The sequence below is a fragment of the Indicator indicator genome, chromosome 2 (assembly GCF_027791375.1).
Source record: "Indicator indicator isolate 239-I01 chromosome 2, UM_Iind_1.1, whole genome shotgun sequence".
Taxonomy (NCBI): domain Eukaryota; kingdom Metazoa; phylum Chordata; class Aves; order Piciformes; family Indicatoridae; genus Indicator; species Indicator indicator.
In genome coordinates, this window is record NC_072011.1 from 49,334,421 (window position 1) to 49,350,989 (window position 16,569).

General features: G+C 40.8%; 1 protein-coding gene across 1 annotated transcript in view; it reads right to left on the reverse strand.

Moving 5' to 3' along the window:
- MTA3 (metastasis associated 1 family member 3) overlaps nt 1-15,550 on the reverse strand; it is a 191,717-nt gene extending 176,167 nt beyond the window's left edge. Inside the window, 3 exon segments of the mRNA XM_054394131.1 lie at nt 11,376-11,469; nt 13,302-13,369; nt 15,523-15,550. Of these exon segments, the coding sequence (XP_054250106.1) occupies nt 11,376-11,469; nt 13,302-13,369; nt 15,523-15,550 (190 nt within the window).
- Nucleotides 15,551-16,569: the final 1,019 nt, after the last annotated feature.

Consider the following 16,569-nt stretch of genomic DNA (forward strand, 5'->3'; position numbering starts at 1 on the left):
TTGTGGAGTGTGCTGTGTAAGAAGAGTTTCCCGCTCCAGGGGAAAAGCCTTGTCACCGGGGTTGCTGGGCACAGCAAAAGAGGCTTCTCTGCGAGGCTGGGGTGACCTTTTTCGCGATCCATGGGGATCGGCTGAGGAGCTGCCAGTCCTGCCGAAGTGATGTCCCCACTCCAGGGGGGCTGTAGCGGTCTGGGATGGGCGGTACTCACGGGTTACCATGGTTCCCTCACTTGGCGATCGGTCAAGCAACAGTGGTGATGCACAGTGATGCACTTAGACATGCCGGTTCGAGTCCTGGGCAAAGGCAAACCCTTCAGCAGCGCAGGGCACGAGGCAAACACAGGCACGCACACAGGGACAGGCACAGGTACAAGCACGGAGCACTTGTTTACCAAAACAACCTTATTTAACATTTGCCACACAAACACTGGTCCAGTGAGCATCCTTTGTAAACAGAGTAATCAACCAATGAAATGATATTTTACCAAATGTAGTATGAGCATTCACCTTAAACAAAGCAAGCACTAGCATGTCACCTGAGCTTTGTTTACCACAATGGGCCCAAGGGGGTTGTTTACCTACACTAGGTGGAGCCAAGACTTCCTCTCCCTCTCCAGAAGGGAGTGGGAAGAGGGGGTTCAAGGTGAACATGTAGGGACATGTCCTGGCACTATTTGGGATGTAGTCTTGGACATAGGCATCATTCACCACAACCTGCTACTCCTACCTTTTCTGTAATATCTCACACCAGATATATAAATACACTGCTTCCATCAGCTTGAGTAGGAAGCACTACATGCAGTATCACACAGTGCTTTGCCCTAGCTAATAAGCTCCATCTCTACTATCATGCGTAAAGTAACAGGCATACCTAAGTATTACCAAGGACAAGTACTGCAGACTTCATTCCATTGCATGATACAGACTGTTGTGAAGGGGATTATTAATTACCTTTACAATAATACTAAACAATATGGCAAACAAGTATTAATAAAAATATTAGTAACCCTTTATTAATATGAAAATTGCCAAACTCGTTAAATAGGATCGTTGTATGGATGGAATATATATTTACAATGAGAATATGCAGTCTTAGGACAAAATGCAAACAATTACATGCACAATAATTTGGAAAAAAAAGGTCCCCAAGAGCAGATAGCGCTCAATTACAGCAGGGGAGAGGCTCGATAAGAACCCTTAAACCCAAGAGGCAATGAAATAATTACTCAGATCTTGTTTTACCCACGTGGAGGATGTTGCTGCTGCTATGTTAGCTTTGGGGCACTCTTGTACAGTGCAGGCACAGCAGATTGCTGGCAAGGAGAATTTACCATGTGGTCCCAGGCTGATCTAGCTTCAGCGGATGGTGGGCAGTTAATGATGCTTCTTGCGATGGGCGCTTGCTTGGTTCCGGGGTAAACTGAGGCACGGCACAATTCTAATGGCAAGGGGAAGCAGGCTAGGCAGATCCAGCTTCTAGGCTTGTGGCTTGTCTGGCTTACTGTGTATGGCTCGTGGATTTATCCCAGGCTCTGGATCAGGCACTCGAGGCAGGGCAAGGCAACTTGAGGCAGCTTCTACAAGATGGGTCCAAGTAGGCTTGAAAGCAAGGCAAGGCTTGAGCAAGGCTTAAAGCAAAGTTTGAAGCAAGGCAAAGGCAACTACCAGATCAACCTCTATATACACATGGCCAGTGATGGTCCAATGGGGCACTGTCCTAGAAGAGGCATTAATGAACCAGCTAAACTGTTTGGCCACTGCCCTTTCTCCTCCCTCCCTGTTGCACTGCTTCAGGTTTGAGGTTGAGGAGCCAATAGGCAGGCACGTTGAGGCTGCCTGGGGGGGAGTGGAAGCTGGACCCTGTGCCTCACGTTTCACATAGACAACTGCACGTGGCAGAGGCTAGTCAAGAAGGCATGTACAGTTTGCCCACCATACAGCATTTTGAACTGACTGGCAGTATTTGGAAAGGTAATCTGCCATTGGGCTGTTCAGTTTTCAAATAGGGAATTTATAGGGGATGAGTCGAATGCCCACAGCCTGTTTGTTAACGGGATTCAAGGCAGTGACAAGTACCCACTTCGTGCTTCTCTTCAGGGTGATTACCTGCTATTGTCCTGGTAGCAGCGCGTTGGGTCCTGGGCCACACCATAGCAGCGTGCTCTCTTTCTCTCCCTCACTTCTTCCAAATTTTGGGATTTGTCTTTGGATTATCCCTGCCCTTTGGACTACAAGTTCCAGCTCCATGTATCTCTCCAGTTGGAAAAGTTTTGATGACTAGAAGCTCAGTTGTTTGTGAGTAAGTAAAGATAATTTACTTGGTTATTTTCTAAAGCTCACAGACTGTTTCTCTGTGGCTTAACTCCACAGCGAGGCCAGGGGAATCCTGCCACTACATGACAGGAACAACTTATTTTTATATTAAGGTTATTAGAAACATATTAGAAATAAATACCGGAGTATCACAGTATATCAGAGGTTGGAAGGGACCTCAAGAGATCATCAGGTCCAACCCCTCTGCCAGAGCAGGATCACTTAGTGTAGTCTGCATAGGAACGCATCCAGGTGGGTTGTGAAAGTCTCCAGAGAAGGAGACTCCACAAGCCTCCTGGGCAGCCTGTTCCAGTGCTCCATCACCTTCACTGTAAAGAAGTTTATCCTCATGTTGAGGTGAAATCTTCTATGTTCAAGTTTGAATCCATTGTTCCTTATTACTGTGAACCACCAAAAAGAGCTTGGCCGCCTCCACTTGACACCCACCCCTCAGATATTTATAGACATTGATCAGACCCCCTCTCAGGCTTCCCTTCTCAAGACTAAATAGCCTCAGGGATCTCAGTGTCCCTTCATAAGGGAGATCCTCAAGTCCCCTAATCATCCCCACGGCTTTCCGTTGGATTCTCTCCAGCAGGTCTCTGTCTCTCTTGAACTGGAGAGCCCAAAACCAGACACAGTATTCTAGGTGTGGTCTCAGCAGGGCAGAGTAGAGAGGTAGAACAACCTCCCTAGACCTGTTGGACACACCTTTCTTGGTACATCACAGGATACTATTGGCTCTCTCTCGGCCACAAGGGTACATTGTTGTTCCATGCAGAACTTTCTGTCCACCAGCACTCCAAGGTCTTTCTCTGTGGAGCTGCTTTCCAGCAGGGCAGCCCCTAATCTGTACTGGTGCCTGTTGCTATTCCTTCCCAGATGCAGGACCTTATACCCAGCTCTCCAGCCTGTCCAGGTCACGTTGGATGGCTGCACAGCCTGACAGGGTGTCAGCCAACCCTCACCCAGTTTTGTATCATAAGCAAACTCGCTGAGGGTACTCTCAATGCCCTCATCCAGATCATTAATAAAGATACTGAACAAAACTGGACCCAGTACTGATTCCTGGGGGACACCACTTGCCACAGGTCTCCAAGCTAACTCTGTGCCACTGATGACGACCCTCTGAACTCTGTTGTGGAGCCAGTTTGCAATCCACCTCACTGACCAGCCATCTATGTCACCTCTCCTGAGCTTTTCTATGAGGATGTTATGGGAAACAGTATCAAAAGCTTTACTGAAGTCAAGATATATGACATTCACTGCTCTTCCCTCATCTACCCACTTGGTCATAAGGCTATCAGATTAGTTAAACAGGATCTGCCCTTGGTAAATCCATCTTGGCTACTCCTGATAACCTTCTTGTCTTCCATGTGGTTAGAGATGACCTCCAGGATGAGCTGTTCCATCATCTTTCCAGGGATGGAGGTGAGGATGACTGGTCTGTAGTTGCCTGGGTCCTCCTTCTTGCCTTTTTTAAAGACTGGAGTGGCATTTGCTTTCTTCCAGACATCAGGCACCTTTCCTGCTCTCCATGACTTTTCAAAGATGATGGAGAGAGGTTCAGCAATATAAATATAGAAATATATTTATATATTAAGAATTTTACATCAGATTTGTAAATTTTATAAACTACTAAATTGACTGTCAGAGTACTCTTTGAAGATGTAAAACATCTGTAATTGGAGCTTCAGAGAGATAACATAGCAATGTTTTTTAGTCTTAAAAAACCCAGGAGCTTTACTACAGTTTGGGTGCACAGGGGATGAAGTGGGAAGAATCACTAAGAATTACAAGCCAAGAGGGGAAAAAAAAAAAAAAAAAGGAGAAAAAAAAAGTAGAACCATCTGAGAGTACAGAAATCTAGGTGGTGTGAAACATCCTATTTATGAAATCTAGGTGGTGTGAAACATCCTATTTATGAGAAAAACCTGTCATCAATAATCAGTTTAAAGATTACTAGTATTTTGGAAATTAGCATGAAAACCAGGATCACTGGTCTGACCAATCAACAAACATTAAAGAGACAAGAATGTTAGCTGACAGATGACAGTTAAGTGTTTTCCACAAAACAGAAGAAACACAGCACAAGAAGTGCAGTAATCTGATACATGTTTTTGAACTTGACCATGGGGAACAGAGTCCCAAGGAACACAGGTAAGCAGAGAGCACACAATTCTTCAGAAGCTTTCTGTGAATTCTATCTCCTACCAAAATCTCACATGCGAAAAATTTATTTTTGAGCTTAAGGAAGTGCCACCACAATGAGGCCCTGCGTACTGAGGAAACAGACTAAATAATTTTAGTAATTAAGACAACAACAGACAAAAGCTGAATTTCAGGTATTTATCAAACGATTTTAAGCATAAGTATGAACTGGTATTTTGCAGCTTTCCACCCTCTGTAACAAACTCAGGGAATTAACCTGGATTTTAGTTTTAGCTTGTTTTTACATTCACAGAGATTGGCAGCAATGCGTTAAAGCCTTTTAAATTACGTGTTCTGATAATAAGATTTTTGAGTTTAAAAAATTAACAGTAATTGCCTAGGTATTGCTGGCCAGAGTTATAAATCCACTCTTAGGTCAAAAGCTGAAGCTAACTAGTTTTGTTAGTTCACCAGTTCAAGCAAAAAAAAAAAAAACAGATGCAGTTATTCAAACTGTACAGAGCAGACAGTATTTTTATACATGCAAAATCCTATGTATGGAAATACATGTCACATAGGTGAAAAGAAACATTAATGCAGTTTTCCATCAGCACTAAGAACTCATAAAATTATGGACCTGGAAATTCATTCGTTCCATTAAGAGGAGATCACTAACACTGACAATCTAACAAGTTATTCTGCATCAAAAGAGGAGTCTGAATGGCCACAGCGATTAATACTTAGAGCTGACAGTAAACTTGTAACTGTAATGTATATTGTCTCATTAACTGCTCCTCATTACTGCTCTTTTATTGTTTTTACTGTTGAGGGGAGAAAAAAAAGAATTCACAGGTATGCAGTTCCTGGACAAAAATCAAATGAACAAACCACCTAATTTATGAGACTACCCAAAGTGCCCTTGAAAAGGATAATTGGTGACATCTTTGGTGACAAGGATGTAATTTTGGACAGAACCTGCTCTATTTCCTCAAGTTCTTTTTCCCCCTCTCCAAATAAATTAGAACTGAAGCCATTCTATCGGGTAAGAGAAGGAAAATTTCACGTTCCTTTGTATCAGGAGTCATGTTCTTCCCCACAAAAAAGTCCAGCCTATTCTTCAAGCTTGTTTTCAGTGAAAGTGATAGTTCCACCAATATAAAAATACCTTAGTGTAAAAGCTACTCTGTCACTGAAGAATCTGTTTTCTGTACCCATTCTTAAACGGACATCCTAGGGTGTGTCTCACCCATATCAGAGACTTCAGGATCCCCAGAAGCAACCTAACATACTCAAATTCCCTAGGGCTTAGTTTACATGTCTTTGTTAGTTGACTGTAAATACATAAAATTCCAGTCTCAAGCAAAACAGACATTGGAATTCATTCTCCTAAACTTTCCGGGCTAACTGTATTTGGTTTTGTCTCACCACTCCACCTTCGATGCAAACCCAAGAGTCTTATGATGTCTTGCTCACTGACATTGACTTTTGAAAGACTCTTATCTTCCTCAAAGAAAGCAAATGTGAGGTCAAAAATAATTTTCTCCTAATTCTTGGGTACTCACAAGGTGGGTAGGGTGGGTTGACACAGATGACAGAGCCAGGGACATTAAGCTGCAAACAATCTCTAGTTTACATTTACTGAAGCCTTGAGATTAAGAAGGTAGCATCTCATTGAACCAGTTACACAAGTCTGCTCACCCACTCCTCAGGCATATCTACCAGCCAAGCTGCATTCTTCCTCTTAAGTGCTCCAAGAGATTCATTCTCCTATCTTTGATTCCCAACTCTGCCTTTCTACTCCTTGGCTCCTTTCCCTACTAATATCCAGAGAAATGGTATCCTTCATCACAGAGTAATACCAACAGATTGCTTTCTTAACAGGAAGCAGGAAAGAGACCTCCTCAGCAAATGCAATTACAAAATGAACTGTAACCTCACAAATTCTCCTGAAAGCCACTAAATTTCATGGAACAGCCACTTACACATTACTATAAGATGCAAATTGTTTAACTCTTGAGCTCTGAAGACTTTTTTTTCACTGCACCCAAATGACCATAAATCATATCCAAATATTTTGTTTCTGTTTCATTGTATTGCATTGGTCTGGATACAAATATTCTTTCAATTCAAAAGACCACCTGTTAAATAGGCAGCTCCTCAAACTTCAACTCCCTTGAAAGAATAACTAAGAACTTACTATGCTTCTGAGCATTCTTTTCTTTAGGATAGATGTGAAATCTCTACTAGCACCACAATTAAAGCAATTTAATTTATTTTATTCCCTGGAAATTATATGTAGAATACAACAATATAAGCATTTCATATGCAATGGAATGTGGAATTGGAATGGAGTTTGTATCTCACATTCATTTGACCTAAACATAGGCTGTGGAGACAGCAGGTATTCGAGAGAACTAATGGGACCCAAAAAAAAAAAAGCCATTTCACACTTCAAACAAAATATCCACTCAAAAGATAATTTAAATCATATAATGTCTTAGCATAAAAAGTAACAGGGAAAAAAGTCTCTCACCTTTTAAGTGATTTTTTCAGAAAAAAAGACTGATTAAAGAAAACATTATACCCTGTCAGAACAACAGCTTTTTAGTTTGATGTACAAAAACTACTATGATGAAAAAGAACCATGACAACAGAAACAACAACAAAAAACACAAAGTTTTTGGTTCTGTTAACAACTGATCAGACAAAAATAACTCAGTAATAGTAGATTATAAATTATGCCACATCAAATATACGACTAAGAAAATGAAACACTGAAGAACACAAAGTTATTCTCCATAGGAATTTTATTCTAGAGTTCTTTACTGAACTGCCGGGTCTACACACACACATAATATTTTTCTTATATACTGAATATCTGAATGGACCATCTCTGTTTTAGTTCTACGTACACTTGAGAAAAATAAACTAAGTTGCATTTCTTCACTCGTTGAAGAAGGAGGTAAAATTCTCATGTTTTTCCTGGAACTGAGCATTAAGAATACCACTATTCAACAGCAACCATATATTTAAAAAAAACTGATGACACATGAAAGGAAATCACATTTCATTTTTGTGTATCTTTGGGAATATTACATAGTAATCTGCATAACTATTAAATATATTTAATGGTATTTCTCAAGTTAAGCTCATTTTCTTGCCATCTTCTCTGCTAGCTGCTAGCCTCCTGCACTACTGAAATAAAATGCTTCCCAAAAAAATCAGAGAGCATGTTAACAGCTTCATTCTCTTGGACCCATCTGGAGTGTTTGCAATTATTATCATACTAATGTAGACTGACAACATGTGAAACAATACTCAGCACTGGTGAGGCCACACCTCAAATACTGTGTTCAGTTTTAGGCCCCTCACTGTAGGGTCACTGAGGTGCTGGAGCACGTCCAGAGAACGGCAACAAAGCTGGTGAAGGGTCTACAGAACAAGTCTCATGAGAAGCAGTGGAGATAATTGGGGTTGCTTAGTCTGGAAAAGAGGAGGATGAGGGAAGAACTTATTACTCTCTACAACTACCTGAAAGGAGGTTGAAGCAAGGGGGTGCGGGGCAGTCTTCTCCCTAGTATCAGGTGATAGAACAAGAGGAAACTGCTTCAAGTTGCACCAGGGAGGTTTAGATTAGACATTAGGAAAAATTTCTTTACTGGAAGAGTGGTCAGGCACTGAAACAGGCTGCCCAGGGAGGTGGTAAAGTTGCATCTGGAGCAGTTGAAAAAATGTGCAAACAATCTGGGACATGGTTTAATGGCCATGGTTGTGTTAGGTGGACAGTTGGACTCAATGATCTCAGAGGTCTTTTCCACGAGAAATAATTCTATGATTCTACAATCTTAAGTGCTTCAGTCACCTGTTGCCATAGCTCTTGTACTGCCTGCTGTCTCCCGTTTATCTCTTTTCCTTCTTTCCCCATAAAGTAAGTCTTACTCTGCTGCATGAAGAAGGGAATGTGTCCCTCATAGTAACCCTAAGATAATGGCTACAACCTAAGAGCTGGTGAGGTCACACTTCAACAGAAGTCCCTTACTCCATTCAGGAGGCTGCACAGGATAAAGGCGATCTTGGCCAGTGCTTTGCTTTGGCTTTCAATTTGGCCTTATCATAAACTCTGTTTTATAGTAACAGAAATCAAAGGAGGGTGGAAATGTAATGGGAAATTTAATGTCTTCAAGGGCCCATAAAACATGTCAAACCCCTGGTCTTCAGTGGCTACAGTCAGCTTATAGAACTATTCCCAGATTTAGACTGACATCATACAATGATGGTAGACAAATAAAAATGCTCAATAACTTCAACCAGAAGCACCAGAGAAAAAAAATGTGGAAATGCAGTTTCCTCACAGATTAGCGTCAGATGCTTTGAAATCAAGGGAACTCCTCTGTACCTGAGTATTTTAGAATGGCCAGTGAAAAGCTCTGGGTTTTTTCTCCACCAATTTCTTTATATATCCTGGAACTTTTTTGAAGACAACTCAGAAAACCTCCCCCTCCCAACAGTCCAGTGGCTCTTTACCAGTTATAGTGTAACAGATCTACTTCATTCAATTTTTCACAAATATGGGTTAGAATCGTTTTCAAGCTTTTTCAAGTTATTGAAAAATTGTTCTTAAAGTTTAAAACTTTCTTATTAAATTACTTTCTTAATAAATGGGACCACACCTATGACACAAAATGCAACCTTCATTAACTGAAACGTTCCCCAAAAAAACCAAGCACCACCTGCCAAAATATTCAAAGTGCATTACTCAAAGTTTTGCCTATCATAAAGAAAAAAAAAAAACATTCCTAAAAACGTAAAATGTTGTTAGAAAAGATCAAGTAGATCTTATACTTAAAAGACTTCTCTACACACATACACTGGAATAATCTTTGACCGAACTAGAACTTCCACTCTGTAGAAACCTCCTATCTTTCAGCATTTTCTTATAACAAATCAGGTAGAAGCATTGAAGCATCAGCATGTTTAGCCATATAAAATGTTCAATTCATAAATATATAAATATTTTGCTTACATACATCATATTTTTAAACAGAACAGTATAGTCTCCATAATCAAAACATTTGAATTGATTTGCCACTTAACAATGTCTGCTGTATGAGCTGTACGAAGATTCAAGCAGCAATCCCTTACTATGTACTGTCCTGTTACTGTAACAAGTATCTCAAAATTACTTTGCGGTACAGATTCCAGGACGATCAGAAAGAAAACATTATGTACAGAGAAAACATCCACACAGAAACCTAATCTATAAGAACACTGGGTTAGAACACTTACGACCTGTGAGATACAGGCATCCTAAAGATGCTTGTTGAATCAGCTAGAAATTATATTTCTGTTTTCTCACTAAAAAATATCAAGAAAATGTCAATAAATATAACATGATGGAAGATGCCATGGTATTTCTACTGACACCAACAAAGCCCTTGTATGCTATAGAGGAAGAGCAACAGACCATCAATGAGTCACTTATACGAAAGTGTTGACAAAATGGCAAGCTGACAAGAAATAGAAAAATCTTATTCACTTCTCCAAGTTGAATGATGCCCACAGAACACACCTTTATCTAAAAAAATAAGCCAACAAAAAATTTAAAAAATTATAAAATTAATGCTTTAAACAATCAAATGGAAAAAAAAAAACAAACCACCAACTGTATTTCCAGTAAAATACTTATCCTTCTCAGCCTTCACTGCCGTAAAGCTCACTGAAAGTTCTGTTTCTTCAAATTTCACATGGAAAAACTAAAAAGACTAATGATTGTGGGGGCAGACTACCACAAAACAGGTTACCAATTATTATTAAATGTACTCAACTATATTAGAAAAACGTATAAATAAGTGCAGAACATAAGCGAGATGTTTAAAAAAAAAAAGCTAATTATTCCACATTACATACTCAAATCACCTCCACTACTCTAGGACCAATGAAAGAATAAAATAAAGCTAAAAGCTGTCTGGTTCTCTTCACATTTGGTACTTGTGTGGAGTAAAATAATCAGAATTTAGTCCTAAAATAAATTGTAAGCACCTAATTATGCCACAATATATCTGCACACAAAATGCAGCATTTGGTTATGTTTTTAAAGATTCATACGGTTAAATTAGAAAACAGAGATTCATAATCCCCACGTAATTTATTCATATACTAATTTTGAAAACTGAATTTATAATCAAAATGTCATTTAACAGTATACAGCAAAAAACTTATCAGATGTTGACATATATTTTGCAAACAACTATTTTATCAAATATCTAGGGTTTTTAGGTTCTGGTTTTGTCTTCATAATTCTATTTTTAATTATAAACTTATGGAAAAACTTTCCATCAGATGTAGACCAAATAGCAGCTACCAAAAAAAGTTCATTATGAAAATAGAACTTTTCACCCTACTACTACCTATTGCTCTGTTAAAAAAAAAAAAAAAAAGAAAAAAAGCGAGATGATACTTGCTACTATTCTACTAATATCTATATTAAGCATAAATGCAAGTAACACTACTTTACAAGCACCAGTAATTTTCCAGTCCCATTGACATGTTTTGATCTTTACAGCAAGTAATATACATTTACGTCTAACTCAAAAAATGTAAAATGAAATCCTTACGAATGTTCTTAAGCTTAAATCAAGATTTATCATTGACATTTTAAAACAAATAGGATGATTGTATCTTTCAGATTTTTTTTTCTCCAATGAAGACTTTCAATCACTTTAATACAGCTTAAGTCCTAGAAGCAACTACTAGGACCAGGGCCAGTAACATATAATGCTAAGCCTCTGGATATTAATTAAGGCCTAATATAAATATATATTCCACATGACAACTAAATGCAATTCTAAGTAGCCATAGAAACTGAACAAGCTGTGACAGAGAGAGAAAAATGTCCTGTACAATCTACTTACTAGCATGCTTATCTGCAAGCATTATAAGGCTGTTGGAAATATCTCTTCGCCGGTAAAAACACACCACTTTTGCTTCCACGTTTCCGTTGGCAGTCTACGAAAGAAAGGTAAATCAAATCAGAATCTATCCTTCCTCAGTTGAGTAATTTAAATTAATTGCCCTCTGCTTGTAATAGTTCTCACATGATCAGTCAGGCTGTAATCAACAGTTAATCAAAGTAACAACTTCCAGACACAGGCCAATATCAATTTCAGATCAGGTAACAGTACTGATTGTAATTATTTAGTCCTAAGAATTTATCAGCTGTTTAGATATGTAATGCCAGCATCATGTTAACACAAGACTCCTTCAGAAATGCTACAGGCTTGTGAACATTTCTTTGCAAACCAGCTTTAGACAGAAATGCGTATTTCAAATTACTCTTACAATTTTTTTGAATGATATTTAATATAACACGGTTTATTTGAAAATTCACTGCAGCTCCCAAGAGCTGTTCAGTTCATGCTTGCTTTCATGCCCTATTACAGGGATCATGCTCTTTAGTCTGATGATGTAAAGAATCTGGTAATATCTGAAGAACTGTATCCTCTTTCTTGATATGAAAAGTACAGAATTGGTTTACTGTTTGGAGTTGCTTGAGATACGTACTGAAAAGTACCATGTTTCAATTAAGTTTCTTACAAAAAAAAAAGCAAGCATCTTATCTCTGATAAAATGATTGCCAATGCATTTTATTTCATATATGCGTAACATCTCTGTGTTTGCTCAATGCTTTTAACACATGAAAGCACGTAATTGACAATTAAGATATCTGGACTATATGCTCAAAATTCTCTTTTAACAAAAAAAAAAAAAATTAATACATGACCACCTGCTGTACCATCCATAAACAAGATTAAATTATAGAAACACAGTTTAAAGGTAATAAACATTCAGGACATGATTGGAATCACTTCAATCACTGTAAATAAAAAAATACTCTTCTCCAATAAAGTCAAAAACTATTTGCCATGTCCAAGGTTCAGTGAATGCTGTTTTGGAGAGCATTAACAGGCAATGTGGTTGATGTCTGCTACAGAGTAGTATATTGTTTCATTAATAAGAAGAAAACCATTTCAGTCATTTCAGATAAGCAATTTAATTTACTTTTTAACCACAGGAAAAAAAAATCTTTATCACTGCATCATATGGCATTTTGACTTCTGACACAATATATCAGTAAGTTTTAATATTGTTTGATGGACTACTGAAAACATGCCACGCTAAAAAGAAATTAAAATCATACATGGCTCTTTGCAGTACAATAATGAAGAAAAATGACACAGAAATGCCTCCATTCTTCATAAAAATACACTAAAAATAGAGATAATACAGTCTCTATTTCTATGTAAAAGCCTCTTCTCCCAAAAACCTCTCCCCCTCACTTGCAGCTGCCAATTACCAGAGCAATAAACAGCCGCTGAAGTCACACACTTCACTGTAAAGTCTCACTGATACATGCTAGCTCTTTATACATACATCCAGAAGCAGATGCATTACATGACCATTAACATTCCAGATGGATTCACAGTGTCATCACTATACACAACTAAATTCATTCATTTCTTCAAGCATTCAGAAGATTTCGTTCGAAGTTTTTACAGTAGAGTACTCCTGCTTAACAGGAATAATCAGCTGGGTCTTTACTTAGGTAGCAGGCCAAAATTACAAGATTTCACATAGCAAGATAACTGAAACATACAAAAAAAACCACATTGCAAATCTCAAAAAATTTCAAAAAAATAAAATAAAATAAAACCAACAAAACAACCAACTACCAAATTTTAGTACAGCACAAATCTTACACAATGGAAATCGTTCTGTTTTTGAAAACTGCACTGGCTGTTGTCAAAGATTAAGGAAAAAATCTGAAGATACTTGTGTACCTTGTTAAGTTCTTCAATTCTCCTAATGAGATAGGGATTGCTAGAAGAATTTTCAAAATAAACATAATCTGCAATAAAAAGAAGTAAAGGTATTGAAACACCAAAACGTAACAATATGTAAAAGGCCTATTAGCACAAAAATTTTCTTCTAAACATGGAATCTGTTAAAATTGAGATTTCTTAGTAAACGTTAAGACAGTACACTATTTCTATAGTGAGATTTAACATAATTTGTTTCTAAATCATTGGTATGACTGCACTGCATGTGCTTTAACAATCATGCTAAAATAAAGTTAAATGTCTTGTGCTGTAGTTTACACTAATTCAGTAATGCACATGCTTCAAAAATTTTGATTTAAAAGCAACAGTTTCTCACAATCAGTTAGGGAAAACTTAAGAACTCAGCACAGAAGTGAATTTCTGTATTACAGAGATAAGCATTTCTGCAAGATATGCTACATCACATTATCAGGAGCTACGGTAGCATAGTTCTCCAAATGAGTAGTCCACATTTTATGACATTCGTTTTTGTTGTTTGTTCAGGAACACACAAACTATATTAAGCAGCAATAGTCATGAGGTTAGCAAGGTTTCTTCAGGACAAAATCTCTTAAAACATCATTAACATAAAAATATTTTCATAGCGTATATGGCAGTTCACTTATATCCTCAAAGCTGCTCCCATGTAACATACAACTAACTAACACAAAAATAATTGGCATGCATTTTTTCAATATTTTTCTCAAATTCATTTTCATCAAACAAAAAAAGTACCCATCAAATACTAACCTCACCTTACACTTGATATCTGACTTCTGCAACATGCAAAATTAAAAAAAAAAAGAACCACAAAAAAAAAAAAAAAAAACACAAAACCCACACACAGGTGGAGGGACCATAATGATGTATCAAACTGAAGTGTCTCAGGTAGCTTGCTCACTTTGTTGCAAAGAAAGAACATGATCTCTGCAGTGTTCACAATCGCTTATTAAGATTACAACGAAAAAAAATGAGAATTGATGACCTAAAAACCAAACCCTACCCAGATTTCAACAGCACTGCTCTCACAAGGATTATCATGAGTAAGGACTGACGAAATTACAGTCTAAATACTCTAATGAAGGAATAGGCACATGGGACAATTTATGGATGTATCAGCGTATTTCATAACAGAAGCAAAAAGAAATTCAAACTACTGTAACTCCTCATTTCTCTGCATCTTCCTTCTCACCTCAGGCTGTCGAGGCGAGGAGGAAACAAACGTTTTTGAGCACCAACTTCTGAAAACCTAACTTGAGTGGCGCATCTGGGCCATAGCGCTCGGAACCCAGCTATGTTCACTCCGTAAGGAAGGGCAGCGGAAAAGTTACCAGTGTGGATTTCGCCAGGCGAGGGGTGGGAAAAGGAACGTTTGCCACGTTTTGTTTTGTTTTTTTACCGCGAAAGTGACCCCCTCCACGCAGTACGTATCAGCGCACTCGTCAAGGGGCACGTCGGTAAGCAAGAAAGCTGACAGAAATCCCCTGGTTACCGGTAAGCAAGAAAGCTGACAGAAATCCCCTGGTTACACACCCGGATTACCTATCCCGGAGAGATTAAGGAAGGCACGGAGAAAACTCTGCCGTTGAAGGGCGGAAAGGGGCACTCAGGAACGGCACGGAAAGAAGCGCCCCCGAGGGCGTGCGCCAGCTGCACACTCCATACTGCCCGGTACCGCCGGGCCGGAGCCCTGGGCCGAAGCTGGCCCTAGAGCTGGGGGCGCACGTAGTAGGCCGTCCCTCGCAAGGAGGCGAGCCTGCTACGGTGCAGCGCGCTGACTCGGCGGGCAGAAGGGCCGGGAGCCTGGGGAAGGAGGCGAGGCGCGAAGGGAGGCGCCTGGTCCGCGCCACAGTGATGGACCAAGAAAGCAGCGACCCCCGCTCCCCACCTTCCTCGCGCAGGGGGGTGCTGCCCTTCTCAGCAGAGAGGGCCAGCCTCCCGCACAAGGCTGGCATGGGAGGAACTTACGCCCTCTCCCTGCACCCCGCGGAGGGCCCCACAGCGTCTTTACCGGGACCGGCTACCCTGCAGGGGGCCACGGCGGTGGCAGCGGCAGGCAAAGGGGACTAGATTCGCCTCGCACCAGCCCGCGGCGCGGTGAGGCCTCCCGGACAGGCCCCATCTCCGCTGCCGTGCGCAGGACCCTCCGGCGCCGACCGGGCGTTCCTGCGTCCCCACATACCTCCCACTCGGTACATGTTGGCCGCCATGTCTGCGCTCTGCGTCTTCCTCCTGCCTGGGCTGGGCTGGGCTGGGCAAGGAAGGAGCGGCTCCCGCAGCCCCCTCACCCTGCACCACCCCTCCCCGCCCGGGCACAGGACACAGCGCCGCGCCTCGCAGTGCCGCTGCTTCGGCCGTTTTCCAAGCCGTCCGGCGCGGAAATGGTTAAACAACCTCCGCCTCCCCCTCCTCCCCCTGTTCACTCCTTCCCTCCCTCCCCCACTGCGCACTAGCTCCAAGGTGGGTCGGAGGTAGGGGTCAGTAGCTAGTCAGCAGGTAAGGTGGCCTGAGGCGGGATAGGGTGAGTGGACGTGCGTTCCCGGAGGAGATGTGTGGTACGCGACTGCCCGCGCCCAGTGACGCAAGGCGAGGTGCTTTAGCTGCTAGTGCTGTGCTCTCCGCCGCTCGTCGCGTTCTGTGGACGTTTGCCGCTTCGTCCCTAAACTCAGGGGCCCCGCGCCGCCTGGAAGAAGCGGGTGACACTATCCATCATTTCATTTCCGGCATCCTCTCCCCAGGCGCCGCTTTGTCGCCTTCAGCCGAGGGTTCGCTCTGCTTTAGGAGAATTCTAGTCGTAACATCGAGAAAGTTTCTCACACTTGGGTGTGCACAGTACCTGTTGGTGATAGATTTGGCGGCTCCTTTGTTCGCCGTGGGAGCAGCGTGCGGCCGGGTAAAGCGGGCGATACCAGCCTTGGCAACGGGGCACGCTGGGCGCCGGGGGCTCTCCGGGGGGCCGCTCTTTGGAGAAGCCACGTTACTTAGCAGAAAGCGTTTAAGACAGAATAAAGATAAATTTAGCTGCTGGTCGTGGAATCATGAAGCGTTGAAGGGGATGCTTACAAATAATCTAATCAGAGGGATGCCTCAAACATCAATATTGATGTAATACGGAGCCGTTTCCTCGTGTTTATACGAAGTTCCCACCATGACAAACAATCCATATACTTCACAAACAAATCGATCCTGCTGTGGAATACTTCCTTGGGAGAAAAATACTTTTTATCAT